Source organism: Salvia hispanica, chromosome 1, assembly GCF_029641045.1.
Source record: "Salvia hispanica isolate PSC_SH4W2 chromosome 1, Shi_PSC_v1, whole genome shotgun sequence".
In the NCBI taxonomy this organism is placed as follows: domain Eukaryota; kingdom Viridiplantae; phylum Streptophyta; class Magnoliopsida; order Lamiales; family Lamiaceae; genus Salvia; species Salvia hispanica.
In genome coordinates this window covers 34,302,978-34,330,333 of record NC_142692.1, presented here as the reverse complement: position 1 = coordinate 34,330,333, position 27,356 = coordinate 34,302,978, and the positions used below count along the sequence as shown (strand labels likewise).

The window sequence follows — 27,356 nt, the reverse complement described above, 5'->3', positions numbered from 1 at the left end:
TGAGAAATGAGAATGCAAGAAAATCAGACCACTTTTATCAAACTATTGCAATGAAACATTTAAAGAATTCATTCCCCTATCACAAAAGTATCAAGATTTAGATCCAAAAACTGTTTGAATGATTGTTGTATGCCAAGGGTTAGAAAGGTGTTGGATGAGATTATCAATAGGGCCAACATGTGTGACATTTGCTTGAACAAAGATTCCAAGAATTGCCACCATTGCCAATCTCCCTACACAGAAATACAAGTGTTAAGAGAGATGGAAAAGAAGATGAGAGAGAGAGAGAAGGGGGAGGCAAGAACCATTTTTTATCTCTTTAAGCTTCCATTCATGAGCATTCTTGATATCTTTTGCTAGTCCAAGTGGATTGAGCAACGGGCCACCGGGATACCTGCTTGATGCAGTGGAATATCAAGGCTAGAGACCAGAAATGGAAAAAAGATTCTTTTCGACGCGATGAAGATGAAAATTACCCGGGTTCAAGCCCTTCAAAGGAAGCTTCTAATCCGAAGAAAGAACCCTCTTTGGCTTGAGAGCCAGGAGTTCTGAAATCCATGTATCTTTTGGTTTCTACAAAACTGCACCACACAAACAAGAGTTAAAAAGTCAGTCAGAATACAAAATCACAGGATTAGTAGTGTAGTTCTAGTTACCCCATTAAGAGTAGCTGCACTATGATGAGAGTTCTGGTGCTAGCAAAACTGAACTTGGTGGCACCGGCTTCATACCAAACGGGCAGGTTGCTTATGCCCGTCACGCGTAGTAACTGCCGGAAAAACAAGAATCTGATGATCATCTGTTGAAACTGAATGAAATTCATGGTTGTTACACAGTGACTTACATCAGTGGCAAGAATCCCTGCAACTCCAGCCATGGCAAACCTGGCATGAACTAGTTCTGCCTGGACATACCATTTTAAGCTTTCGGGATCTTCACCGAGCCCGAGGGGGTCGAAACCAAAATCTCCAGCTAGTCTACATGAATGCAAAAGAATGCAGGGCTTTAGATAGAGCACTGATGTAGTGTGTACAAGCACTAAGAATTTAATCAACAAACATGGCCTCACGTTCCATCGAGATAGGGTGGAGGGTCGAGGCCGGGGAGCCACGTGGGCCGGTTCTGAGCTCGAACTACCACCACCCGGTGGCGGCTCGGGGCTGAACCCGACCCCTTCTTTGCAAGCCAGCCATTGTTGGATCTGGTGAAGGAAGTTCTGTCTCTGGTTTTTACAGTGTATGGGAAGGAGCTACAGTGAGCCAACATTTGAATTCCTCTTCCCACTGCTATCTCCATCGTTTTCTTACCTCATATTTCCAAACTTCTTGTTAAAATACTTAGCAAAAGGAATACAAAAAACAAGGTCCACAAATAATGAAGAGCTTCAGTTATAAACTGGATGATAAACATGATAGCATGGCCCCACTTATCCTTTTCTTTTTTCTTTTTATTTTGTTGTTGTGCATCCTACATGGAATATTACAGTTAAAGTTATAAATCATGGTATTATGCAAAGATATTATCATTCAACATAAAGTAGATTGCTAGAAGCAACCAATTACAGCAAATTTTTGTCTTGAGAATCTTCCAATACTAAAACAGATTAGGGTCCTATAAAGTAGTACAAAAGCTTGATCAATCATAGATTGAACTTCTTTACAACTGCAGTCGGCGGCTGGAGATGCTGAAGGAGCTGACTCTCATGGGGGTTGCCACCACGAGCGGTGCCTCAGGTGAGTTGCTGACAGCGTATTTGTCGTGCATGAAGCGACTGTCAACAATCGAGTCATCTTTAAGGACAACCTTGTAGCAGTAGCAGCTTTTTAGGCCTACTTGATTTTGATAGCAATGATGAGATCCATCCTTAACCTGTTGGAAATTCCATATAACACTAAACTTCCCCACAGTGGCAACCAAGTGGCGCTCCTGCTTCCCTTCCTCCGTGACCTGAGCAATTGAACGACATCTCTAGCATCAGTTTCTTGCAGCATACCATCTCAAGAAAGATAAAAGCATCCCATGCCTTCTTCAAGTGGCGAACCAAATATGATAAAAATGCATATGGAATAAACTATCCGACATTGATATTTAACTGAATATGTGTGAAGGGATATTGGGGAAACCTTCTTGCAATTAGTTCACCAGGGTTTAATTGGCACATGTTTCTGAAGAAGGGTAGAAGATTTAGAAAAGATTTCAAATCCAACATCTCATGTCTAGTAGTAACAAGATCAATAAATGATGAAGACCCCAAAATTTTGCTATAAAGGCTAAACCCAAATCACAATCATGCAAAACTAAACGCAGCACTTAAGTTTCTCATTCTGAAAGCTTTACAAAATCTATCAACACATCTAAACCACCAAATTAGTATACATCAAATGTGCTAATTAAATGGAAAGCAGAATAAGAAACCAATCAGTTACAATCTCATTAAAGATGAACAAACAACATCAACATTAAATGTTAAGACCAATCTAACCAAAATAACACCACGAGAAGATTAACATGCATACGTACCCACGAGAACTGAGCATTGCGGAATTTGCTTGTGCCAGCCATGTGCGAATCCAAAGGATTCAGCTTCAACAACCTCGGAGCTGAAATCCGATGCCCCATTCGGCCAGAGAAACCCGTCTTGGTCTTACCATCTTTATCTGTGAACAGACTGCATATGAGGACCAAGTAAGTATCAGTGGTTCCCAAAATCCATTTCCCATCAAAGGTAACATCAACATGAGTGATAGGCGAGCCGAGGCCAGGAAACGCAGTCTTGGCCTGCCTCATGGAACTGACTGAGTACAGCCTAATCTTCCCATCTAGCGATCCAACCACAATAGAGCCATCACCAGTCGTTGCAAAGCACTGGAAATTAGTCCCCCTCGAAAACTGATGCCCCTGAGTCCAATTCAACACAGGCGTGCTCTCATTCACAATATCCTGGACCATCCCCCTCCTATCACGCATATCCCAACGACACAGCCTGTTGTCATCCAATCCCAAGAAAGTCGACCCCGAGGGATCCATCTGAGCCCCCTTGTTATCATTAGTGATATCCCTCATCGAAATGTCAGCTCCATCCTTTTCAAACTTCCACTCACTCACAACTCTCCCAGTTTCGATATCAAGCTGATGCAGACCCTTCGAATGTGGTTTAGCTTCATTCATAGGGCTCATGAGAAGCATATTAGTCTCAGCTCTCATGAGCAGAGCCTTCCTCGGAGTCGCATTAGCACCCTTCCTTCCACTCAATTTGCCTTCTTCAAAATTCACATACATCCCCTTCCCTTGAATCCCATGGCTGAAATTCCTAACAACCTGAATCCCCGAATCGCTGACTAAGAAACTGTTATCCAAAGCCCCCAAAGCCAAGCTCTGGATAGCGCCCCCATTCACCGCAGCATCCTCAAACTCCTCAGTCAAATCATTGCCTCGTCTCACCGGAGTTTTGCTCGGGGGAGTCTTCATCTCCGCATCCTCCCACATCGAATCATCCGCGGCCTCAGGATTCGCCCATCCGATGAAATCCTTCCCGTACACCTTTAGCTTACTAGCATCATTAGCTTCATATCCATAGGTATTTTCAAACAAGCAATCCTGATACCTCTTAGTGAAACAATCCCACTCTTCCGCGTTGAAGAACCTAATCGCCCAAACACCATTCACGACGAAATCACAACGCCTCTGCTCCTTAAACGCCTTCAATTGCAAATTCTCATCAACCCTAGCTCTCACCTTCGACCCGATTTTCAAAAGCCAGCAGGCATTCGGGTCGGATCCGCCTTCATCGTCGTATTCGTCGTCTTCCTCCTCGCCGTTCGGAGCCCCCTTCACAAAGGAATAGCTAGTCACCTTCTCGGACACCACCCATTGCGATTTGGCGGTGTTGCCGCCGACGTGGAGGTAGAGCTTTACCGCGTTCATCAAATTCGGAGCGGTGGAGGTGTTGTTGTACTTGAGTTTGAGCGCTTTGAGGCGCGATTCGACGTCGTCGAGTGACGACGGCGGTTTGGGATCGGAGGGCTTCCGGTCGGACGGGTGCGACGACGGCGTGGCGTAGGCTTCTTCGGAATCGGATTCCTGGTGCGTGGTGTCGTGAGATTCGGTGTCGGATTCGGATTCGGAGTCGGAGAGATTCAAATCTCTGCTGGGGTGGGCGCCCATTGCAACGGCGTAGAGAGAGAAAGAGGAGAGAGAGGAGCGGGAGTTGAAAAGTTTGAAAATGGAGTTTCAGTGCTTCCGATTTCTAGGGTTATGGATTAATTTCAAAATAAAATTTAATCAACTGATTTGAAGTTCCAACGGATAGTTTCAGAGAGAGTAGTGTTGTTATTTTCATTTAATTCTCTTGAAATTCGTATACTTGTATTCAAATTTCATAATAAAGGGCAGAAAAGGAAATAACGATACTTAAATATCCATATCACGTGGAGTACATAACTGAAATAAATTCATATTAAATGGAGGTAAGTGACCAGATCTTTTTCGTTTTGGGAACAATTCTGTTGTTTTGGTAGATCATTATGCCGGCCACGACCTTCATGTCGTTGTCGTGTTGGATTTGATTAGTGATAAAAGCTAGCAGTGATTTTCGTATTTCATAGTGCTGAGGTGAATAATTCATGGACAACTTGCCAGAAAAATAAATTTAGTTGAATTTTGATTTATTCTACAACTTTAAAAATCACATGGAAAAATGATTCTACTACTATAGAATGGGTAGAGGATTTGGAGTATGATAGTTAACAAATCATACGTTCACGTCGTCACCAATATGTTAAACAATGTTGTCTATTAACAAATAAACGATATGATTTGATTAAAAAACATCATAATATATTGCATGTATGAGATCACATTTTTTCGCTATAACATAATTAAGAACAAACCCATACTCCATATGGGCTGTCCAATCCACGCGGAATTGTACAATTCATTATGTCCAAGATGGCCGTGATAACTAACACGGGCCTAGCCTTGGTACCAAACTTATGATAAGGAACAAATGGCAAATCCTATTCAAACTTTGCATTTATTTAATTTACAACACACAAAAATCAAGCTTGCTTCTCCCAAACTGCATAATCATTACCATCAGCTGCAACCTTAAAATCCGGAGGAATTAGGTTGCCTAGATCGATCTCTGCCCCAATTTTGGTAATGATCTTACCATCAATCTTCGCCACATAAAGATTCGTCTCTGCAGCCAGAATCTCGACCTTGCTGTCCGCACCAATGTCGTTCCTCCTCCTCACCGCAATAAGCTTCGTAATCTCTTCCTTCTTCCCCCATTCAAAGAAATGATCATAGAACTACAAAACAAAGAAAATCATGCACCATTTCATCTTATTCCCGGATTTGAGGGAGCCCCTAACCAAATCATTTTGCAAAAAAATAAAATAAAAAACCTACTTAAAAAAATACTATCCTTCTTGCATATTTAGAGGTGTAGGGGCTTCAGCATCCCCAAACAAAATTATTATTCTTTCTAACTTATCCCATCAGAAAATTTAGATTTGCAGCTCTCGATCAAATATACTCTCTCTGTCTTATAAAAATAGACTAGTTTTACCATTTGGTGTCGTTCTTTAAAGTTAGGCTAGTTTTAAAATAAGAAAACTTTTAAACAACTAAACATTGCTGATATATATGATAGACCCCACGATCCACTAATATTACTTCATGATCTTTTATTTTTTTTCACTCTCTTACTTAGCCAATTGCGTATTAAAACATTTGTTGTTTCAAGATGTGTTATTTTTATGGGACAGAGAGAATATTTTATTTGCGGGTTTAGGGGGGCTTGAGCACCTTCGAAGAGAGAAAATCATAATGAACCACACGTACCACAGATGGAACACCAGGATGAGTAAGAATATAAGCATAGCCCTGCGACACCTTCTCCGCCGGAAAAGGCCACCGCTTCTGCGTGGATCCGGTGTCGTGATTGTCGATGAACGTGACAGCACTCTCCGGACTTATCCCGATCAACCCCGGCGGCCTTCCCTTAGCATCCCTCAACCTCCACAGCTCCCCCTCCACCGCCGCCTGAAGGATCCCCTTCGTAGTGAAGTCGACGGCCGCCACTTTCCCGCCGGCTCTCTTCATCCACGCCGCCACCTCTTTCCTATGCCGGCTCTGATCATACGCCAGCTCCCCGTCCTTCCCGTAAGAGAGATAGTTCCAGATCTCCCCCACGGCGAAGTCCGGGCGGGTCCGGTCCACGTAGAACTTGGTGACGCGCGGCGCGTAGCCCTTGACGAAGTCGAGCCGCCAGCCATCGAAGCCGACGTCGGACTTGAGCCAGTTGAGCCACCCGGAGAGCTCGGCCCGGACGCGGGGGTTGAGGTGGTCGATGTCCGGAGCCATCGGGTAGGGCTCGCCGGAGTCGAGGTTGCCGGTGCCATCGGAGAAATTCTTGTCGTCGCGGCATATGAAGGACGGGCCCCAGTCGAGGCGACCGTCGGGGGTCCCGCCCTCGAAGATGCTGTAGATCCCGCGGCGGTCCTTCTTCTCGGCCGTGCGGTGGTTGATCACGATGTCGGCCACCGCCTTCATGCCGTGGGCGTGTATGGATTTGATTAGTGATCGAAGCTCGGTGCCGTTGCCGTATTTCGATGCGTCGAGGTCGTATAGCCTTCCCGGCAGATATCCTGCACAAGAAACATTGCATGTTGACTCATGTGTTGACATTGTGTTGACATCACCACCGATTAGTTAAACAATATCCCTTCTATAAATGAAGAAAAGAACATGATTCAATTTATAAATATCAACAACATATTATACGCTAGATAGATTTTTTCGTCGTCGAATAATTGAGAACAAATTCAAAAACGTTACGATCGTTGATTTTGGACGCCATGGGAAAACCAAATTTTATCATGGAGTATATCAGACGACTTGTCCTCTTATCTAGCTTATTAATGTCCAAACTTTTAATTTCTTGAATTAAGAAATTGACAAAAATTAGTCTTAAGATTGTAATTTTAGTAAATTTTCCTAAATTGTGGATGGAATTAACTTTAATTAGTTATATATTCATTTGAAGAAGATACTAATAAACTAAAAATAGGAGATGCTGTTAACTTGTAACTGAAAGTTGGCCTAAGAGTCAACTTTATGGCCATGTTATTGTTGTAAATAAGATACATAGAGCATCCGCAGCTCGATATTCGTCCGTCTGTGCCGCTGGCAAGGACACGTCCGTCCGTACCAGCGGTACGGCGCTGCTCTTAAATAAGAGCACGTCCGTGCCGCTGAGCAGCCTTACGTGGGCACGCGATTGGCCAACGGCAATTTCATTTTTTCTTTTTGTAATTTTTTTTTAAAAATTCGAATTTAAATAAAAAAAATATTTTTAAATAAAAAAAATATTTTCCCACTTCTCAATTAATTATATCCATTTTTACACACTTTTAATTTATTTTCAATTTTCCCCCTCAAAATTCACATTTTAATTATGTATTTTTATTTTTTAGGATTTTAATTATGTAATTTTTATTTTTTAGGATTTAATTATGTAATTTTTATATTTTAATATGTTTTTATATTATAGAAATGTTTTTAGTAATTGAAGTATTTAAATTGAATAATAGAATAGTGGGACCCTTGAGCTTGTCCTTGCGGAAGAGCACGAATGTAGGTGTTGTGCTTTTGCCTACAAAGAGTAAAAGTGGGTCCGGGCCCACCTCCGTGCTCTTATTTAAGAGCACGGATGGAGATGCTCTTAGTATTTATTGTTTTTCCACTTTATACATATACAAATATATCATTATTTATTATTAAAATCATAGCACCATGAAAATTCCCTAGAATAAAGAGAGAGATTGACCATGAGAATCAGCAGAGTGAGAGGGAGGTGGAAGCCATATATGTGTAACTCCGGCGGCGGCAATGTCAGGTACAACACCGATAAGCATATTGTACCACCCTCCTTGCTTGTTGCATGATTCCCAGTTGAATCCCTACGCACATCAAAAATAGAAATTAATTAAATACACAAATTTGAGTGATAAAAACAAAAGAATAATTGATAAACAAAGAGTGCCTGAAACATTATGGTGGAAGTGGAAAAGCTGGGATAGAAAGTAGAAACAGAGAAGATCATCCAAAAGAATGTAAGAAAAGTAGTCATGTTTTAGAGTTGGTTTTTTTCTATGATTCTATTGACTTAGGGACCTCTTTATATGGATTTGAGGTAATACACTAAAACAGTTATTTCAATATTGTAAAGAAAAAAATAGTTTTCTACTATAATATTAATTTTTTGTGGCTTAAAAAATATCACAGCTTATCGTCATAAATTCAAGTGAGTCAGCCTGAATTCGTGTTTAAAAAATATTTTGATTGTGAATTATAGGCCAAATAGATGATTTTGAGTTATTGGTGAAGTACAGTCGATTCCAATTATTTCTAAAGAAGACTTGGTCATTTGAAAGTCATCCACCACCATAGCCACCACTGCGTGATCATGCTTGTAAAAATTCCACAACATTAATTAATTAAGAGAAAGATGGCCAAAGTCAGAAGTCAGGGGGGCAAAAATATGGAAAATTGTTATAACGCATTTATCGCATGGAAAAATATCAGAATTAGTGCATACTATATGTTGTAATTTGTGATATAATTCCTTCCGTCCACGAACATGAGTCTCATTTTTTCATTTTTGTCTATCCAAAAATAAGAGTCCCGGTTCACTTTTACCATAAATGGTAATAGAGTCACATATTTCTCTACGAGCATCTCCAAGGGGAGAGGTAAAGTTATATAACTACCAATCTACCATATTTATCTTTTTTTCATGAAAAACCATTCTCCAAGGGTAGATATATTTGAGAATGTATTATACTTTTTGTCATTTTGAAGATGTATCTTTACCTCTTTATTAATGGAGAGGTAAAATTTTGTAACTACCATATTTGGCTTTTTTTCATGAAAAACCATTTTCCAAGGGAGGAGCTATTTGAGAATGTATCACACTTTATATTTTTTTAATGCATTTTGTACTACTACTTTATGTTTAAAAAATTATTTACCTTTCTATATACCTTTTTTCTTAGGAGTATGTTTCTTTTTGGAAGGGTATATAATACATTTTGAAGAGGTATATAGATGATATACCTCTTTTATTTATCCTTCCTTGTTGGAGGTGCTCTAACTCATTCCACTCACATTTCATTTAAAACTAATATAAACAAGTGGATCTCATTTTCCACTAATTTTTTTCCACCTACTTTTCTTTAAATTTCTTAAAACCCATGTCGGCAAGAGATGAGACTACTCATGGCGGACGGAGGGAATACTAATATGATAACGATATCTATAAGAGCTATCAATTTATATTTATTTTTTTATGAGAGAAAGAACGCCATTTCTTCAATACTCTGTGATGACACATACTTGAAGAAGCGAAGGAAATGAATGAACAATGTACTGCTAAAGTGATGGTTCTCTCTCGTGAAAAATGACATAAATAATTCTTGAAGTCAAAAAGATATTTTGATAAAAAAAAATTTTTTTGCAAACATCCTTCCAACAATATAGAGTATCAATGTTCAAAAAATAGGGACTAAAAATGTTGTTCTTCCTTACCTCATCGTATCTCCCTATCCTCTACACTATCACAATCTCTTCATATTAGCGATGATTTTTTTTACTGTCTCCGATTCCATGAATTTTAAGTATTCCTTAATTTTCGCAGAGTTTTCTTGGCCCTCAGGTAATACCAAATGATTGCTTGAAGACTAAAAAAAGAGTAAACTAACAAGATATAAATTTCCAAATTCATATATTTTGATATTCATTTGTTAACATACAAATCCAAACTTGAAACTTGCATCAGCCAAGTTATTAATTTCATAGCAAAAAACTGTCAAGCTTGCTTCTCCCAAACAGCATAATCATTACCATCAGCTGCAACCTTAAAATCAGGAGGGATTAGGTTTCCTAGATCCATCTCTGCCCCAATTTTGGTGATGATCTTATCATCAATCTTGGCCACATAAAGATTCGCCTCCGCAGCCAGAATCTCGACCTTGCTGCCCGCACCAATGCCGTTCCTCCTCCTCACCGCGATAATCTTGGTAATCTCTTCCTTCTTCCCCCAATCAAAAAAATGATCGTAGAACTACAAAAGCACAAGAGAAAAACGGTCACGGAGAATTGTTCATAATTATCAATAAATAATTTTTTTTATAAGAGGATAAAATCAATTTAAATTACGAAACTTACCACGGATGGAACTCCGGGATGAGTAAGGATATAAGCATAGCCCTGCGACACCTTATCCGCTGGAAAAGGCCACAACATTTGCGTCGAGCCGGTGTCGTGGTTGTCGATGAACGTGACCGCATTTTCGGGCTTAATCCCAATCAACCCCGGCGGCTTGCTCTCGGCGTCCTTCAATCTCCACAGCTCCCCCTCCACCGCCGCCTGCAGGATCCCTTTAGTGGTGAAGTCGAACGCCGTCACCGCCCCGCCGGCGTTATCCGTCCACGCCGCCAGCTCGTTCCTGTGCCCGTTCTGATCGTACCCCGGCTTCCCGTCCCCGCCGTAGGCGAGCGAGTTCCACAGCTCGCCTACGGCGAAGTCCGGGCGGGTGTTGGCCATGTAGATCTTGGTGATGGAGGGCGCGTAGCCCTTGACGAAGTCGAAGCGCCAGCCGTCGAAGCCGATGTTGGACTTGAGCCAGTTGAGCCAGTCGGAGAGCTCGGTCTGGACGCGCGGGTTGAGGTGGTCGATGTCCGGGGCGGGGCCGTAGGCGGCGCCGGAGTCGAGGTTGCCGGTGCCATCGGAGTACTGGGTGTCGTCGCGGCAGATGAAGGAGGGGCCCCAGTCGAGGCGGCTGTCGGGGGTGCCGCCCTCGAAGATGTTGTAGACTCCCCGACTGTCCTGCCTCTCGGCGGTGCGGTGGTTGATCACGATGTCGGCCACGGCCTTCATGCCGTGGGCATGTATGGATTTGATCAGCGATCGGAGCTCGGCCCTGCTGCCGTATTTTGATGCGTCGAGATCATACAACCTCCCGGGCAAATACCCTGCCGAAAATAGAGCGTGATTTTGTTATGATATGAAACCATTCTTACAAATGTGATCAAATTCAAAACTTACAAATTACGTGATCTGGACAGTTACAAAATATCAACAAATCCTAAAATAATAATAACAACAAAAAATGTCAATACAAAGTCAACGGTTGATGTTGTATTGAAATTGTGTTAATAAAATTGTGTTGACATTGTGTTCACATTAAAATCTTAAAATTTTGTACTATGTTGAAATTGTGTTAATACTATATTAAAAGGTTTGGAGTTTATATCAATACATGAAGTTATGATACGTAGCTGTAACATAATATTATAACCCGGCCTCCCAAGATAAGTGACTTGTATTCCTTTTTGGGGTGTCCCACTATAAGTGACCTATTTCCATTTTTAGCAAAAAGTCATCTCTCTTACTTTATTCTCCACATACTTTATTCTCTCTTCTCTCTTCTCTCCTCTACTTTTCCCTCTCTCATACTTTACTCTCTCCACTTTAACTTATTTAAATACCATTCCTTAAATCCCGTGCACAAAAGAAGTAGGTTACTTATCTTGGGACGGATGGAGTACTCCTTATAAAATACTACTATATTATTTGAGATATTTAATTTACACTTATTGATATTGGGTCTTAAGGCATTTATTAGGTTTTAGTTATTTTCTTTTATCTGGCTCTTAAGGCATTTATTAGGTTTTAGTTATTTTCTTTTATCATAATTACAAAATACTTTATTCGTTTTCTTAAAACAAGAACTTTTGATATAGCATTGATTTTAATACAAAATTGCTAAAGTAAGAGAGGCATAAAATAAAAGTGCATTAGTGGAAAATGAGTTCATTTATTCAAATGGAAAGTTTCTATCTTTAGAATACAGCTCTAAAATTGTGTCCCACATCAACTTGGTGAAGATCCCATCTAAATGTCCTAGATTTGACTGGTGCAGGTTTTAAGAAATTGTTTAACTTTGTGAACAAAAGTGTGTGAAAAAAATTAGTGGAATATAAACTCACTTTTATATAATTTTATAATAATTGTGAGTAGAATGAGTTAGTGGAATGTGTGTTCTATTTACTATAGTAAATATTGAATGAGATATTTATTGGGCCATCCATATTAAATAAGGAAATCTAGAATATTTTATTGGAACCGAATGGAATATATAAGAGTGGATAATTATCATCCCCTTTATAAAATCTTTTAAGGGGGTTAATGATTCATTTTTGATCGACCGAGTATGTTAATACTACGGTTGATCTTTTGTTTTCTACCTGCTCTTGGTGCATTGGAGATAAATCAATTAAGTACTTTAAGACATGATCATTTATATGGTGATATTGTGTTACTATATTGTTATTGAGTAGTTTTTAGCTTTTTAACAAAAGCTTCTTCTAAGTTCTAACCAGGTTTTGTAAAAAATAATACTCCTTCTGTTTTCTTTTGGAGTTTCGATTTTACCATTTTTGGATGTCCTACTTTTGAAGTCTAGTTGGAATATTTCATAAATAGTATTTTAACATTTTTTAAAATTTGTGCCAATTCAAATAGGATTCCTAAAGTGGGACGAGGGAGTAGTAATGTTAGAGTTTAATATATTTATATATTTTATATTAAATTACTCCATGGTGCAATAAAAGATATGAAAAGTCAACCCCCAGAGTTGACAACGCTTATGTGGTACTCCATGGTGCCGGCGATCGCCAAACAACAACAGAATTTAAATTGATGAATAAACTAAAACGCATTTAATTGATAAAACATTCAAAAAATAAACTTATGAAAATGCTACTCCATAAATATACTTTTATCATATAAATTTATTAATTATAAAAGTATAATTAGAAAAAGTGACCTTGTTGTGCGGCCGATTGAGATGGAGGTGGGAGCCAAATATGAGTAACTCCGGCAGCGGCGATGTCGGGTACAACACCGATAAGCGAATTGTACCACCCTCCTTGCTTGTTACTCGACTCCCAGTTGAATCCCTATATATTAACACCCAAAACTAAAATAACTGAGTTTATCAACAGAATTACCAACGGATTATGATCGGCCAGTTTTCATCAACACGTATGGGGAACGGGCACCGTCGTTTGGAAATATAAAAATGAATAAATCATCAGAGCTTTCGAAGTTTACCTGAAACAATAAGGTGGAAGAAGTGGACAAGGCGGAGAAGAAAGCAAAAGTGAAAAAGATGGTCCAAACAAAACCACTCATTTTTATTTTTTGGAAATATTTTGGTTAGTTGGAAATATTTCTGTTTAGAAGGGTCCTATTTATAGGTTGCTTTAGAAAAATTATATTTTGAATTTTCCGTTATGTGTACGCGTATGTGGATAGAAGAAAAAAATTGAGACTGTGTCAATGATAATAATTTAATAACTTAGAGTTGTAATCTTGATTTTATTCTATTGCAATTTCCGTTTGGACAGAGGAAAAATTATAGAGTGGTATGTAATTTAGTCGTTTCTTTTACATCTCATTATAAGTAATTAACAATCAAGATGATTAATTTCATCTCATTTCATTTTTTCTTCTCTTTAAAGAGTCTATAATCCATTTTATTAATGCACTCAATGATTTGTCAACATCACAAATTGTGTGTGTGTGGAATTATTAGTACATTCTTTCTTCCAATAGTTTTTTTCAATCCCATCGTAACGTCAACGGAGGAATAATAGTGCCTTTTATCCTCCAATCTAATAGTATAGAAAATCAATAAAATATTTCAAAATTTATTTGTTGACATCAATAATTTGGTGGTTGTACATATATTGAATGATTGGGAATATGTGTTTTGTAAAAAGTTTTCAAATAGTGATGCAAGCATTATTTCCATTTTTGAAACGTTTTATTTTAATAGAATAATTCAAAAAGAAAAATGTTTCATATTAATAGGGACAAATAGAATATATACAAATGAGATTCGTATTCTAATAACTTTTTCCAATAACTTTTCTTAACATACCGCTAAGCCTGAGACTGGTAACGCCAGAAGTAGGGGTATAATTCAGACAATCTAGTACTGTCCAATCACCTTTCATTTCCCCCTCCAAATTGACTAAAGTATGAAACCTAGGAAGATTTGAAACCCACTTTTTCTTTGATTGTGAAATGTGACAGACGAGTCATTAGCAATTTTGGGGACTCATTTCCTGCCCAAAAATAAATTCATCATTTTCAAATGCAACATATTATTATTCCTCACACTTATGTCAATATTTTTTAGGGGCGATAACTCATTTAGAAATAAAAATCCATGAAAAAAAATGGATAAAAAAGAAACGGATACTCTATTAAATTAAAAATTGGATAATGGCCTTATTCTGTTTTTTATCAAATTACACGTTTACATCTTATGTAACTCAAATTCACACACACTAGATGTAACTCAAATATAAAATGATGTTAAAACAAAAGGTTAAAAGTTTAAATAAAGCTAAAATATAAAATGCAGCTGAAGGTAATCAAACTTGGGGTCAAGACCTTGACATTAAGTACACAATCAGCCACAGACTAAATAAGTGATGAATTCATAAAATTCTTGGGCCCCCAATTTCAAAACTGTGTTTGCATAATAATATATTTCATTCACTTCTTAATAAGCATATTCAAACTTGCATCCACCAGCTCAGTATTTTTCACTACATTTCCCAAATGCAGAATCAACCTTGCTTCTCCCAAACAGCATAACCATCTCCACTGGTTGCGACCTTGAAATTTGTAGGAATTAGATTTCCGAGATCCATCTTCCCGCCGATTTTGGTGATGATCTTATCATCGATCTTCGCCACGTAAAGATCAGCCTCCGCTTTCAGAATCTCGACCTTGCTGCCTGCCTCAATGCCATTCCTCTTCCTCACCGCGCTCAGCTTTATAATCTCATCCTTCTTCCCCCAACTAAAGAAATGATCATAGAACTACAAAGCAAACAAAAACATGTGGTCAGTTTACAATATAAGTCTAAAATATCATACTCTCTTCGTCCTATTGTAACATAGACATTTCTTCTAGCACATAGATTAAGGAATAAGGACCAGTTTATTAAAACTTGTGTCATTCACCAAGTCTGACAGATAAGGTATATAAAAGTATAACGCAGGTTCCACTAACTTTTACTAATTCAATTTCATTTTTAATTCTTGAAACTCGTGTGAATCAAAGTGAGACACATAATAGATGACAGACTTACCAGGGATGGAACTCCAAGATGAGTAAGGATATAAGCATAGCCCTGCATCACCTTCTGCCCCGGAAAAGGCCACAACATCTGCATCGAGCCGGTGTCGTGGTTGTCGATGAACGTGACCGCATTCTCCGGCTTAATCCCGATCAAACCCGGGGGCTTGCCCTGAGGGTCTACCAATCTCCACAGCTCCCCCTCCACCGCCGCCTGCAGGATCCCTTTAGTGGTGAAGTCGAACGCCGCCACCGCCCCACCGGCGTTATCCGTCCACGCCGCCAGCTCGTTCCTGTGCCCGTTCTGATCGTACGCCGGCTTCCCATCCCCGCCATAGGCGAGCCCGTTCCACAGCTCGCCTACGGCGAAGTCCGGGCGGGTGTTGGCCATGTAGATCTTGGTGATGGAGGGCGCGTAGCCCTTGACGAAGTCGAAGCGCCAGCCGTCGAAGCCGATGTTGGACTTGAGCCAGTTGAGCCAGTCGGAGAGCTCGGCCTGGACGCGCGGGTTGAGGTGGTCGACGTCCGGGGCGGCGTCGTAGGCGGCGCCGGAGTCGAGGTTGCCGGTGCCGTCGGAGTACTGGGTGTCGTCGCGGCAGATGAAGGATGGGCCCCAGTCGAGGCGGCCGTCGGGGGTCCCGCCCTCGAAGATGCTGTAGATTCCCCGGCCGTCCTTCCTCTCGGCCGTGCGGTGGTTGATCACGATGTCGGCCACGGCCTTCATGCCGTTGTCGTGTATGGTTTTGATTAGTGATCGGAGCTCGCCGCCGTTGCCATATTTCGATGCGTCGAGGTCGTACAACCTCCCCGGCAGATACCCTGTAAATTAAGGGCAAATTGTCAAATAAATTACGAAAAAATTGACAAATTATGGTTGACCTTGTGGTCCGACTGATTGAGAGGGAGGTGGGAGCCAAATATGAGTAACTCCGGCAGCGGCTATGTCAGGTACATTATTTCTAAGCGTATTGTACCACCCATTTCGGTCGTTACATGAGTCCCAGTTAAATCCCTACGCACGTAAAAAAAACGGCTTTTACCAACGGACTGTCACTTTTTACCAATGGATATATCCATGTGTAGATCTTCTGACCGCTCTTATAAATATGAATGAATGAATAAATAGATGATCGGAGTTGTCGAAGTTACCTGAAACAATAAGGTGTAAGAAGTGGACAAGCCGGGGAAGAAAGCATAAATGGAGAAGATGATCCAAACAAAACTAGTCATTTTCTTTTGAAATATTTTTCTTTGTTCGGTTGAAGGGACCTATTTATAGATATTACTTTTATTTTGAAATTTTTTTGTAGTGGCGTACATCAAAATGAAAATGACTTTATTGCAATTTTCCGTTTGGAAAAGATGTAATGAATACGAATTCGATTTATTCACTTCTTTTCCAAATGTAGTTGGCAATCAAGCAATTAATTTTCATTTCAATCTTTTAGTTTTAAGAGGACGTTTAGGTCTTGATACAATGAATTGAAATCCTAAAAAATTATATCTGAAGTTATACTACTACTATTCTATCTTATCCATAAAAAATTGTCATACTTCAGGGATATCAAGTGAATTTAGGAAATTTTATTTAGTGTATTAAATAAAAATAGAAAATATAATTGGAATGTAGTAATGGAGAATAGAATTAATTGGAATGATAATTAAGAGAGAGTATGTACTAATGATAATTTCCTTTTTTCCAAAAACAGAAACATGACCATTATTGTTGGGATATACACGAAATTGATAGTTAAACATTATTTATGGACAAAGAGATTGTATTGTAATTCAATTTCTAATCATTTGTTTGATAAAAACAATTATTGTTTGTTAAATCACAATATTTTTGTAGACTAACTTTTGAAACTCAAATATAAAAACCATAACTTTTTAAAATTTCGTAACTGTCCTATGTTGGTCAACATCAAAAATAATAAGACAAAATTAAATATAAAATAATAATAAAAAAACGTTGTTTTAGTAAAATAACATCTTTCTATTTAGAAATATAGTATGCATTATGTGTTCAGCACGTACTTGAGAATTTTTACAATCATTTAAAATTCAAAATATTTACTAGGTATGACTAGACCTGCCCACGGTTCATGAACCGGCGGTTTCGGTTCGGAACCGCCGGTTCCGGTTTTGGAAAATATGGAACCGGAACCGAACCGTGAGGCTGTTTCACGGTTCGGTTTCGGTTCGAAAACCGGCGGTTTCGGTTTCGGTTCGGAACCGCCGGTTTTTGGACGGTTCGTAGCGGTTTAGGTTCGGTTTCGCGGTTTCACGGTTTTTTCTGTTAATTTTTTTTTTCCATATAGTTTGAAATTATAAAATAAATTGGAACAAGGAAATGGATAGTTTAAATTGAGTTGTTAACACTAAAATGAGGTGAGTGTAAGTAAGGATAGGGAGGAGTATTTAATATAGATAAAAATAGAGATAAATGAGATCCAATTTGAATTTAAAATCAACACTTAAGAATAAATAAATAAATAAATAAATAAAAATAAAAGAAATGGTGTTTTATGCAATCAATTTTGAATAGTGCAGCCATTGCCCACCGTCAACCAATCAATTTTGAAGACTCAATTAATCAATTTTGAAGACTACACAATTAACCAAATGTTATTTTATTATACTTTATTTAAAGTAATCAATTCTTCTAAGTTTATTTTAAAATGTTGGATAAATATTTATTAATAATTATCCATACTCCATAGATTCCATACGTAAAAAAATGTGTTAATTAATAAAATCGGAAATAGTATTATAAAGTTATTACCATAAACCATACAACATAGACTCCATCTTGTAATTTAGTTATTTTTATTTTATTATCTTTTATCTTATGTTTTTACCATCCAATTTTACCAAATAGTATTATAAAGTTATTTTTGCTACAAAATTTTGTCCCACATTATTGTTTCTACGGATATTACCAAATCTAAAAATGAAATTTATTTATATAAGAGTATAAAACTCATAAACCGGATCATTCAGCAATGTTTTATTTAATGGAGTATAGTTTTAATATAAGGATTAACTATGTTGAAATTTATCATTGCGTTGGCGGTTCGGAACCGTGAAACCGTCGGTTCGCAACCGTCCGGAACCGGGGGTTCAGTCGCGGTTTCGGTTCGAAAAATTTAGAACCTGAACCGAACCACGGTTCTAAAATTCACGGTTTCGGTTCGGCATATTTTTCGCGGTTTCGGTTTTAACCGCCGGTTCGGTAAACCTTGGGCAGCTCTAGGTATGACTGCTCGACGGTTATCATTTACCCGACATTTAAACTGAATATACAACATGGTTATGGTGCAAATTTAGTTACCCTCTTCCGCCATTGAAGGTAATTTATGCAATAATTAATATTGCATTTTGTACCATTTTCTTATTTCTCACTAATCTTCTCAATTCTTGCCGATTCACTTCTGATCTACTTCAAAAAATAAAAAATAAAAAAAAAACCTAAAATATAATTTACTTAGTCTCCAAGTCTTATATTCCATAACTGCATCAATTCTTCTCTCTCAAACTCAAGTTCTCCCTATATCGTTTGCGCCAACCAGTTCATCTTGTCGCCCGACATCCCTCGTCTCGCTGTCTTGCCTACCTTGTTACCTTCTTTGTGATATGAATTTTTTGGTAGAGGTGTCAACATATGATATGAATGCTTAATATCATCAAAGTGTTGATCATAATATGTACCCGTTGTCCGTCATTACTTGTCACTATTTTCATTTTCAGTTCATCCATAGATACTTATCAGACTTATGTTTTTCTACTTTTGATAAATGAAACCCATATTCTACTCCCATTAAAGTAAGATTCACATTCCATTTATTTTTTTCAACTCACTTTCCTTTATAATAAAATACGAGTCAAGTCAACTTGTGCCAATTAATGGCTGACGGAGGAAATGAATTTCATTCATTCACTCATCTTAATAAAGCATATTCAAGCTTGCATTCATCAGCTCATGAGGTTTTTTCAACTACAATTCACACACACAACATCAAGCATATTCAAGCTTGGATTCATCAACCCGAAAAAAAGGTTCAAACCAAGAGCTCGAGCATGCGAATACCTTAATGTGCCAAGCTTGAGCTCGAGCACGAGAATACCTTAACAAGCCAAGCTTGAGACTGTCGGTATTCAGACTCATTTTATACGGCCCTAGTCGAAATTCCTCAGAAATATGATTTCTTTGTTAAATTGCCAACCATAAAGAGGTATACTAGTTGTACTAACAACCAATGTTTTAAAAATCGGATCGGCCGGCGAACCGGCGTCGTTACTGGTTCACTGGTTCAACCGGTTCACTGGTCGAACCATTGGTTGAACCGGAATATATAATAAACGCATATATTATATATTATTAAGAAATTTAATATTTTTATGTATTAAAATAGATGATGTTTATTAATTTAAGAAAATTTATTTTGTAAAATAATATTATAATTAAATACGAATTAGGTATTAAGTTTAGATAAAAATATTCATTGGTGTCAATAGCTAGGGTATATAAATTAAGTATGTAATATAAAAAATTTATTTATAGTAAATAATGAATTTTATATGGTACTAATAATAATATAGATGTTAAGTGGAGCATCATTAAAATATAGAGGATGATAATTATTTTTATTAAATTTAACAATTATATTAAAGAATATAAAATTAAAATGAATTATTAGTTTTTGTAGATAAAAATTTAATGGTTAATGTATAAAAATATTTGATGTTCAAATTGTTCAATGAGCTCATGTGGTGGAGTGGTAGAGGTCTTCTTATGTAGAAGAGAGGTTATGAGTTCAACCCCTACCAACAACAAATTTTAAAAAATTTTAAACAAAATAATATTAAACCGGTTTCCGGTTCTGCCGGTCCACAGCGGTTCAATGCATTGGTGGTTTAAAGGAGTGAACCGGACTGGACTACCTACCGGTTCGCGGTCCGACCGGTCGAACCGGCGGGTCCGGTCCGGTCCGGTTTTTAAAACATTGCTAACAACAGGCTCCGATAATCTCTACAATACCTACGGCCGGACAAGCATACTTTTGTTACTTAAATCAGTTTCGGCCTAAGTACACCATGCTCAGTCTAATTACACGCAGAACAGATGGCTTATGGCTTAAAATTCGTTTTCATGAACACACATTCTACAGACCAAATCATATAAACGATAAACAGTCACAGAAAATAAAGAAGTGAAGAAAATGGGACAGAAACGGGCTGATACAAAGCAGACGCAAGATTATGCTTTAAATAGATAATTGCATTTGTAAACATATGCTTCCTATCCGAGATACCTATAGCTAAGCTTCAATTTCATGAACTTAGATACAGCACAATGATCTCGAATGATATTGATAACATTTTGTAGTGTACATGGATATGGATATCGTAATTGGTCACATCTTCGATGGCTTGGGGAAAATGTCAGGAGTAAATTTCTGTGCTGCACTGATACTTCCTTTTATCTTGATCGCGCCCCTAAAATATGATGATCACACATCATTAATCGAGTACTCTTCGAATAATACAAACTATAGGATATGTTTATAGTTTGGAACAACAAGGCACCTCATAAAAGCAATTTGCGGATTCATCTTCCCACTTGCGACCTTTAGAAAATCATCATCTGTAAACGAGAAAGTTGCATCCGGCTTCCCATCTTCATATGCTCCTATAACAGTAAACGACAACTTTCAGTCATAAATCTGAAATCATAGCTATCTTAACTATAGTCAGTGATCAACATTTCAAATTACTTTAGGTCTTAACTATCGCGTTTCTCAAGATCTCAAAATTTTATAAGGCGTGTAACTAGATTGAACACATCAACCGCATCAATATTGAAAATCAAAGGCATCCTAAACAATTGGGTAAGTTACGGGTTCAATAAAAATCAGCCACATCGATATTAACCACAACACGGTTGGCTAAAACTAAAGATTCCGTTAAAAACAGCGACATTGAGCTTGTCGAACAGTTGGTAAAGCTAAGGATCTGATTAACAGTATCAAATCCAACAAAAATGTTGCTGCATTCAACCAAACCTCCACAACCCCAAAATCCCCAAATTCGAATCTTGTAGCTACATGATCAAGAATCCTCTTTTTCCCCAATTTTGATATTTCAGTTTCAATCAACTAACATGGACATCATACAATCCGTGAAATTCTTTCAGCAATCAATTTGCAAATTTGAAGCAGTTCAGCACCAAGAATCTTCAAATTTACAATTTCATAGCTAAGCAGAAAACAAAGCCCTAACCTTCTTTAACCTCTCCTTTCTTCAAATCCACCACGAAAGACTTCTCATTGAACCCAATTTTCTGCCGATTGCAAAAACCCAACAACGATCAAGCCAACCAACAAAACGCTAAACCGAATTTGAAAAAAGAAATTCAGAAAAGTTAAACCTTGGGAGCAATATTAATCTGGTAGACGAGGCCGATTTTCTTGGTGAGCTCTTTTCCGGTATCAGTGGACATGTGGAGCTTCATCTGCTCCATGAGGGCGTCGGATTTCAGCTGAGTGGCCATGGACCTGATTGGGATCAACTGCAAAATTGAGGGAGTGATGGTGCGAATTAACGAAGAAATTGGGGGATTTGGGGCAATGGAGATTGTATATAATTGCGTGAATTGGATGGATTTGGTAGGAATTAAATGAATGTGGGCGGATAGGGGTGGGTATGGAGATGGGAGTGGTGACGGCAAACTGATGATGAACGAACTACCTACGTCTCAGGCACGCAATTCAAGGCAACAACGTTGTGAAATCGAGTTTCATGTTCTTTATAATTTTATAATTAATTAATGAGAAATTAGTAAAATGAGACTTGGATCATCCACGTCTCTAGGCCTGTCAAATTGGGTATCCGCGGATACCCGATCCGAAAATTTCGGGTATCCGATCCCAAATTTCTCAAAATCTAATACCTGATACCCGATCCGAAAATAATTTCGGGTACCCAAATACCCGACTCGGGTATCCAGTTCCAGTTGTGGATTTTTTAAATATTTTTTTAAGAAAATTAACTACAAAATTTTAGAAATATAAACTTTTAGTTTGAATTTAAAACAAACTTGAAGTAGGTCGAGTTTTAAGATGAAAAAAGAACTACTACAAATTATTAGAAATAAAAAAATCATAAGTTATAATTTCATAATATAACAATAAAACAATTTCATTTTGGACAAATAAACTTAATTCTGTTTTGAATATTGATCTAAAACGACGTTAACTTATTCAAAATGTATTTTTATTGTCTTACTATCACACGATTTTGTCATATTAATTTCAGTTTTAATCATCACAGGACAGATGCCAAAGGTTGAAAAATTACTATATTTTTATTCTAATTTGGAAGGTTATGAATTAATCAGAGGACAATAAAAAAAATACTTAAATGACAACTATTACTTCATAAATCATGTTGCTTATTACAATATTATTGAGATAAGAAATTATAGGAGTCTGTATCAATATAGTCAAGCAGAAATTCAAATTTACATTTTTTCAAATAATAATAAAATAGATACATAATTTTTAAAATTTAAAAGAAATTAAAAAAATCGGATAATTCGGGTAATTTGGATATACCCGATCGGATATCGGGTTACCCGATACCCAATAATCCAAAAATCATATACCTGAACCCGATCCCGAAACCCAAAAAATCGGATATTGGGTATCCAATTACCCGATATTTCGGGTTTGGATATCGGGTATCCAATTCCCGATATCCATTTTGACACCCCTACACGTCTCTAACTCTTATCCATCTCTTAATCATCTAATCTCTTCACTATTCATGAGTTCATTGTACTTTTCATCTCATCTCTTAACTAAGGGACAACACATACATCCCTCCATCTCTTAACCATCTCATCTAGAGGTGGCCAAACCAAACCGGACCGCCGGTTAATCGCCGGTTCCCAACCGGCAGGTCGGAACCGGAACCGGAACCGGACGACGGTTCCGGTTCAAAATCCGGTTACACGGTTATAACGGGCCGGTTACGGTTCCAAAAATACGAAAACGAAACCGCCGGTTAACCGCCGGTTCGAAACCACCGGTTAACCGGGAATATGTAGTTGTTGCCGGTAAGTTCCTAGGGTTACAGGCGTAGGGCTGAAAAAGGTCGGAAAACCGGCGGTTTCTGACACAAAACCGCCGGTTCCGCTCTTTTAAGATATGATCATAAGCATACTACTGAAGTTATGGCTAAATTTGTTGCCATGCATCATCTTCCTTTTGGTATTTATGATAATCAAGATTACGAAGATTCGATGAAAGAGTGTTATAATTTGAACTCAAAAAGACTACCTAGAACTAGTATTCAACGATCTACCAAAAATCAATATTATGAAATGAAAAAAGATTTATCACGATATATGAATAACTTGGGACACAAAGTGAATATTTGCTCTGATATATGGACCGACGCTTTCCAAAAGCATGCATACATTGGAATTACGGTTCACTTTATGGACAATAGTTGGTCTTTGAACAACCGTTTAATTGCTTTTAGAGATTTTCCTACACCACACACTGCAAATGCAATTGCTTTTTTAATTATTCAAGTTTTGAATGAATATCAATTATGCAATAAGGTGTTTTCTATTGCTTTTGATAATGCAACAGCTAATACTGCAAGTATTAGCGACTTGATAGATGCGTGCTCTCCGATTATCGATGGTAAGTATTTTCATCAAAGATGTGTATGTCATATTTTGAACTTATGTGTACAAGATGCGCTTTCTTTATGGCAAAAGCATGTTGATCCTATTAGAAATGTAGTTAGAGCGATCCATTTCAAGCTTAGCAAGACTTGGAAAAAGTATTGCCGTAACAGGAACATCAGGTATACAACTTTTATAATGGATGTGTCTACTAGATGGAACTCTACATATGATTGCCTCAATTCTACTTTGGAGCATAAAGATGCTTTGTGCGATTTTTTTAGAACTAATCCCTATGGTGATATAGTTCTTACGCCTAATTGTTGGGACCAAAGCATGAGTTTATGTCAATTGTTCAAAGCTTTCAAATGTGCGACCGTTGAATTATCGGGTGTTTACTATTGCACATTTGTTCGTGTGTTAGAGCATTGCATGTATATAGCACTGGGTTTTAAAACATGCATGAAAAATGCTAGATCTCGTGAGTTAATGTGTGTTTTATTTTATATGATTGAAAAATGGTTGAAGTATTTTAGTGAAATTCCAACTGTGTTTTTAATTGCTAAGTGCTTGGATCCGAAATGGAAATTATCTGGCACAACTAAGATCTTAGATTTCTATTATCAAAATTTGCGTTCTATTGATCTTAGTCCACTTCAAAATTTGCCTTATGATGATGATGAAACCTCGAGAGTTTTTGAACTAACCAAAAAATCGGATATTGGGTATCCAATTACCCGATATTTCGGGTTTGGATATCGGGTATCCAATTCCCGATATCCATTTTGACACCCCTACACGTCTCTATCTCTTATCCATCTCTTAATCATCTCATCTCTTCACTATTCATGAGCTTCATTGTACTTTTCATCTCATCTCTTAACTAAGGGACAACACATACATCCCTCCATCTCTTAACCATCTCATCTAGAGGTGGCCAAACCAAACCGGACCGCCGGTTAATCGCCGGTTCCCAACCGGCGGGTCGGAACCGGACGACGGTTCCTGTTCAAAATCCGGTTACACGGTTATAACGGGCCGGTTACGGTTTCAAAAATACGAAACCGAAACCGGCGGTTAACCGCCGGTTCGAAACCACCGGTTAACCGGGAATATGTAGCTGTCGCCCCTAGGTTCCTAGGGTTGCAGGCGTAGGGCTGAAAAAGGTCGGAAAACCGGCGGTTTCTGACACAAAACCCCCGGTTCCCGACGGTTCAGGGCTAGGGTTCAGACGTAGGCGTGTAGGGTTGCAGCGTAGGCCTGAAAAGGTGTCGGAAACCGCCGGTTTTCGAACAGAAACCGGCGGTTTTCGACCGTTTTCAAATTTTGAAATTCAAATTTTTTTTTTTTAATATCAGATTTTTTCCCTATTTTTCATCTATAAATACCCCCCCCCCCCTGCTTCATCACTTATACTCCCCTCATTCTTGTGTTAACAAGTATTTCTCTCTCAATCTCCAATTCTCTATTCTCTACCTCATTCTCTCAATTTGCTCTCTACTTGTTTACTTAAGTTGTTCATCAATTTTTATAATTTGCTCTTCATATCATATTAGTTACAACTTACAACTTGTTCAACTACGTTACTATAAAAAAAATATGTCTTCTTCTCGTGGTGGTGGTGACCGTGATCGACGAGGCAAAGGAATTGCCGAAGATCAATCTACCCGTCTGGAAAAATCACGACGACCTACTCGTCGAGAAATTTTGGAAGAGGTTTCACATGCTGAGGCTGTTCGCTTACAAGTAAGTAATAAAATATTTTGCATATTATTTTTTTATACATAAACTTAATAAGTTTGAGTTCATGATTTTTCTATGTTCATCTTCTAAATTCTAATTCGTACATATACTACTATTTGTAGATGGAAGAAGATCGTCGTGCAGCTGCAGCCATTTCACTAGCCCAATTGGGTGGTCATGGCGCGGTTGGCGCCGAATCCAATGCTGATAATTACATCTCGGTCGATGATTACGATATTGATGACGTTAATGTTAATCTGAACGATGATAATGAGGACAGTGACGATGACCACGAAAATGAGGAAATGCCCCCCACCCCTCACAAGACGGCCGCGGAGAAAAATCTAAATATAAATCTGATATATTTGTGAAACATTTCAAAAAGGTCTCAATAGTTTCTTCCGCTAATGAAGTGCCGATATTTTTTATGGCATATTGTAACTACTGCACCCAAAAATACAAAATCAAGAAGTACGGGGGATATGGCTCTCTCATCCGTCACATGCAGACGATTCATCCCGAACTATATGGGCATAGCGCTAGCCAAACCCAACTCAACTTCCAAAGTGCGAGTGCCCATGTCCCCGCCTCCGGTTCATCTCAAACAGGTACGCCGTCCTCCGCTCTTTTAAGATATGATCATAAGCATACTACTGAAGTTAGGGCTAAATTTGTTGCCATGCATCATCTTCCTTTTGGTATTTATGATAATCAAGATTACGAAGATTCGATGAAAGAGTGTTATAATTTGAACTCAAAAAGACTACCTAGAACTAGTATTCAACGATCTACCAAAAATCAATATTATGAAATGAAAAAAGATTTATCACGATATTTGAATAACTTGGGACACAAAGTGAATATTTGCTCTGATATATGGACCGACGCTTTCCAAAAGCATGCATACATAGGAATTACGGTTCACTTTATGGCCAATAGTTGGTCTTTGAACAACCGTTTAATTGCTTTTAGAGATTTTACTACACCACACACTGCAAATGCAATTGCTTTTTTAATTATTCAAGTTTTGAATGAATATCAATTATGCAATAAGGTGTTTTCTATTGCTTTTGATAATGCAACTGCTAATACTGCAAGTATTAGCGACTTGATAGATGCGTGCTCTCCGATTATCGATGGTAAGTATTTTCATCAAAGATGTGTATGTCATATTTTGAACTTATGTGTACAAGATGCGCTTTCTTTATGGAAAAAGCATGTTGATCATATTAGAAATGTAGTTAGAGCGATTCATTTCAAGCTTGGCAAGGCTTGGAAAAAATATTGTTGTTACAGGAACATCAGGTATACAACTTTTATAATGGATGTGTCTACTAGATGGAACTCTACATATGATTGCCTCAATTCTACTTTGGAGCATAAAGATGCTTTGTGCGATTTTTTTAGAACTAATCCCTATGGTGATATAGTTCTTACGCCTAATTGTTGGGACCAAAGCATGAGTTTATGTCAATTGTTCAAAGCTTTCAAATGTGCGACCGTTGAATTATCGGGTGTTTACTATTGCACATTTGTTCGTGTGTTAGAGCATTGCATGTATATAGCACTGGGTTTTAAAACATGCATGAAAAATGCTAGATCTCGTGAGTTAATGTGTGTTTTATTTTATATGATTGAAAAATGGTTGAAGTATTTTAGTGAAATTCCAACTGTGTTTTTAATTGCTAAG

At 38.1% G+C, this 27,356-nt stretch overlaps 6 protein-coding genes across 6 annotated transcripts; all 6 read right to left on the bottom strand.

Annotated features, from left to right (window-relative positions):
- Positions 1-13: 13 nt before the first annotated feature.
- Positions 14-1,334, bottom strand: LHCA5 (photosystem I light harvesting complex protein 5). Its single transcript, XM_048127385.2, has 6 exons — positions 1,070-1,334; positions 845-977; positions 657-769; positions 477-581; positions 306-394; positions 14-233 (listed from the first exon to the last, which is right to left on the bottom strand). Exons 1-6 carry the CDS (start codon positions 1,294-1,296, stop codon positions 91-93), a joined length of 810 nt encoding a protein of 269 aa, XP_047983342.1. The 5' UTR covers positions 1,297-1,334; the 3' UTR covers positions 14-90.
- Positions 1,335-1,485: 151 nt separating this feature from the next.
- Positions 1,486-4,240, bottom strand: LOC125217701 (Vacuolar import/degradation, Vid27-related protein). The gene is made up of 2 exons (XM_048119224.2): positions 2,521-4,240; positions 1,486-1,947 (listed from the first exon to the last, which is right to left on the bottom strand). Exons 1-2 carry the CDS (start codon positions 4,162-4,164, stop codon positions 1,657-1,659), a joined length of 1,935 nt encoding a protein of 644 aa, XP_047975181.1. The 5' UTR covers positions 4,165-4,240; the 3' UTR covers positions 1,486-1,656.
- A 574-nt stretch (positions 4,241-4,814) lies between these two features.
- On the bottom strand, positions 4,815-8,206 carry LOC125220832 (alpha-amylase-like). Its single transcript, XM_089062953.1, has 4 exons — positions 8,051-8,206; positions 7,835-7,967; positions 5,848-6,653; positions 4,815-5,312 (listed from the first exon to the last, which is right to left on the bottom strand). Exons 1-4 carry the CDS (start codon positions 8,135-8,137, stop codon positions 5,058-5,060), a joined length of 1,281 nt encoding a protein of 426 aa, XP_088919079.1. The 5' UTR covers positions 8,138-8,206; the 3' UTR covers positions 4,815-5,057.
- Positions 8,207-9,763: 1,557 nt separating this feature from the next.
- LOC125219938 (alpha-amylase-like) lies at positions 9,764-13,311 on the bottom strand. The gene is made up of 4 exons (XM_048122031.2): positions 13,183-13,311; positions 12,896-13,028; positions 10,234-11,039; positions 9,764-10,129 (listed from the first exon to the last, which is right to left on the bottom strand). The coding sequence occupies exons 1-4, from the start codon at positions 13,261-13,263 to the stop codon at positions 9,875-9,877; spliced, it is 1,275 nt and encodes a 424-aa protein (XP_047977988.1). The 5' UTR covers positions 13,264-13,311; the 3' UTR covers positions 9,764-9,874.
- A 1,009-nt stretch (positions 13,312-14,320) lies between these two features.
- LOC125219716 (alpha-amylase-like) lies at positions 14,321-16,457 on the bottom strand. The gene is made up of 4 exons (XM_048121762.2): positions 16,375-16,457; positions 16,105-16,237; positions 15,239-16,044; positions 14,321-14,966 (listed from the first exon to the last, which is right to left on the bottom strand). The coding sequence occupies exons 1-4, from the start codon at positions 16,453-16,455 to the stop codon at positions 14,712-14,714; spliced, it is 1,275 nt and encodes a 424-aa protein (XP_047977719.1). The 5' UTR covers positions 16,456-16,457; the 3' UTR covers positions 14,321-14,711.
- A 4,007-nt stretch (positions 16,458-20,464) lies between these two features.
- Positions 20,465-22,011, bottom strand: LOC125219361 (sterol carrier protein 2-like). The gene is made up of 4 exons (XM_048121325.1): positions 21,656-22,011; positions 21,508-21,568; positions 20,815-20,917; positions 20,465-20,724 (listed from the first exon to the last, which is right to left on the bottom strand). Exons 1-4 carry the CDS (start codon positions 21,776-21,778, stop codon positions 20,643-20,645), a joined length of 369 nt encoding a protein of 122 aa, XP_047977282.1. The 5' UTR covers positions 21,779-22,011; the 3' UTR covers positions 20,465-20,642.
- Between the last annotated feature and the right edge of the window lie 5,345 nt (positions 22,012-27,356).

Bases quoted from the DNA above. Each gene is read 5' to 3' on its own strand.
- LOC125219716 (XM_048121762.2), bottom strand. From the start codon at position 16,455: ATGACTAGTTTTGTTTGGATCATCTTCTCCATTTATGCTTTCTTCCCC. The intron at 16,238-16,374 runs GTAACTTCGACA...TTACGTGCGTAG, and splicing joins CTTACACCTTATTGTTTCAG to GGATTTAACTGGGACTCATG. The intron at 14,967-15,238 runs GTAAGTCTGTCA...TTTGCTTTGTAG, and splicing joins ATCTTGGAGTTCCATCCCTG to TTCTATGATCATTTCTTTAG.
- LOC125219938 (XM_048122031.2), bottom strand. From the start codon at position 13,263: ATGAGTGGTTTTGTTTGGACCATCTTTTTCACTTTTGCTTTCTTCTCC. The intron at 11,040-12,895 runs GTCACTTTTTCT...TATTTTCGGCAG, and splicing joins TCAATCGGCCGCACAACAAG to GGTATTTGCCCGGGAGGTTG. The intron at 10,130-10,233 runs GTAAGTTTCGTA...GTGCTTTTGTAG, and splicing joins ATCCCGGAGTTCCATCCGTG to TTCTACGATCATTTTTTTGA.
- LHCA5 (XM_048127385.2), bottom strand. From the start codon at position 1,296: ATGGAGATAGCAGTGGGAAGAGGAATTCAAATGTTGGCTCACTGTAGC. The intron at 582-656 runs GTAACTAGAACT...TGTGTGGTGCAG, and splicing joins GTGCAGCTACTCTTAATGGG to TTTTGTAGAAACCAAAAGAT. The intron at 234-305 runs GTTCTTGCCTCC...ATTTCTGTGTAG, and splicing joins GCTTAAAGAGATAAAAAATG to GGAGATTGGCAATGGTGGCA.
- LOC125219361 (XM_048121325.1), bottom strand. From the start codon at position 21,778: ATGGCCACTCAGCTGAAATCCGACGCCCTCATGGAGCAGATGAAGCTC. The intron at 20,918-21,507 runs GTTAGGGCTTTG...TTACTGTTATAG, and splicing joins GAAAGGAGAGGTTAAAGAAG to GAGCATATGAAGATGGGAAG. The intron at 20,725-20,814 runs GTGCCTTGTTGT...ATCATATTTTAG, and splicing joins CCGCAAATTGCTTTTATGAG to GGGCGCGATCAAGATAAAAG.
- LOC125217701 (XM_048119224.2), bottom strand. From the start codon at position 4,164: ATGGGCGCCCACCCCAGCAGAGATTTGAATCTCTCCGACTCCGAATCC. The intron at 1,948-2,520 runs GTACGTATGCAT...TCAATTGCTCAG, and splicing joins GCAATGCTCAGTTCTCGTGG to GTCACGGAGGAAGGGAAGCA.
- LOC125220832 (XM_089062953.1), bottom strand. From the start codon at position 8,137: ATGACTACTTTTCTTACATTCTTTTGGATGATCTTCTCTGTTTCTACT. The intron at 6,654-7,834 runs GTCAATCTCTCT...TTTCTTGTGCAG, and splicing joins TCACTCTGCTGATTCTCATG to GATATCTGCCGGGAAGGCTA. The intron at 5,313-5,847 runs GTACGTGTGGTT...TTTGTTTTGTAG, and splicing joins ATCCTGGTGTTCCATCTGTG to TTCTATGATCATTTCTTTGA.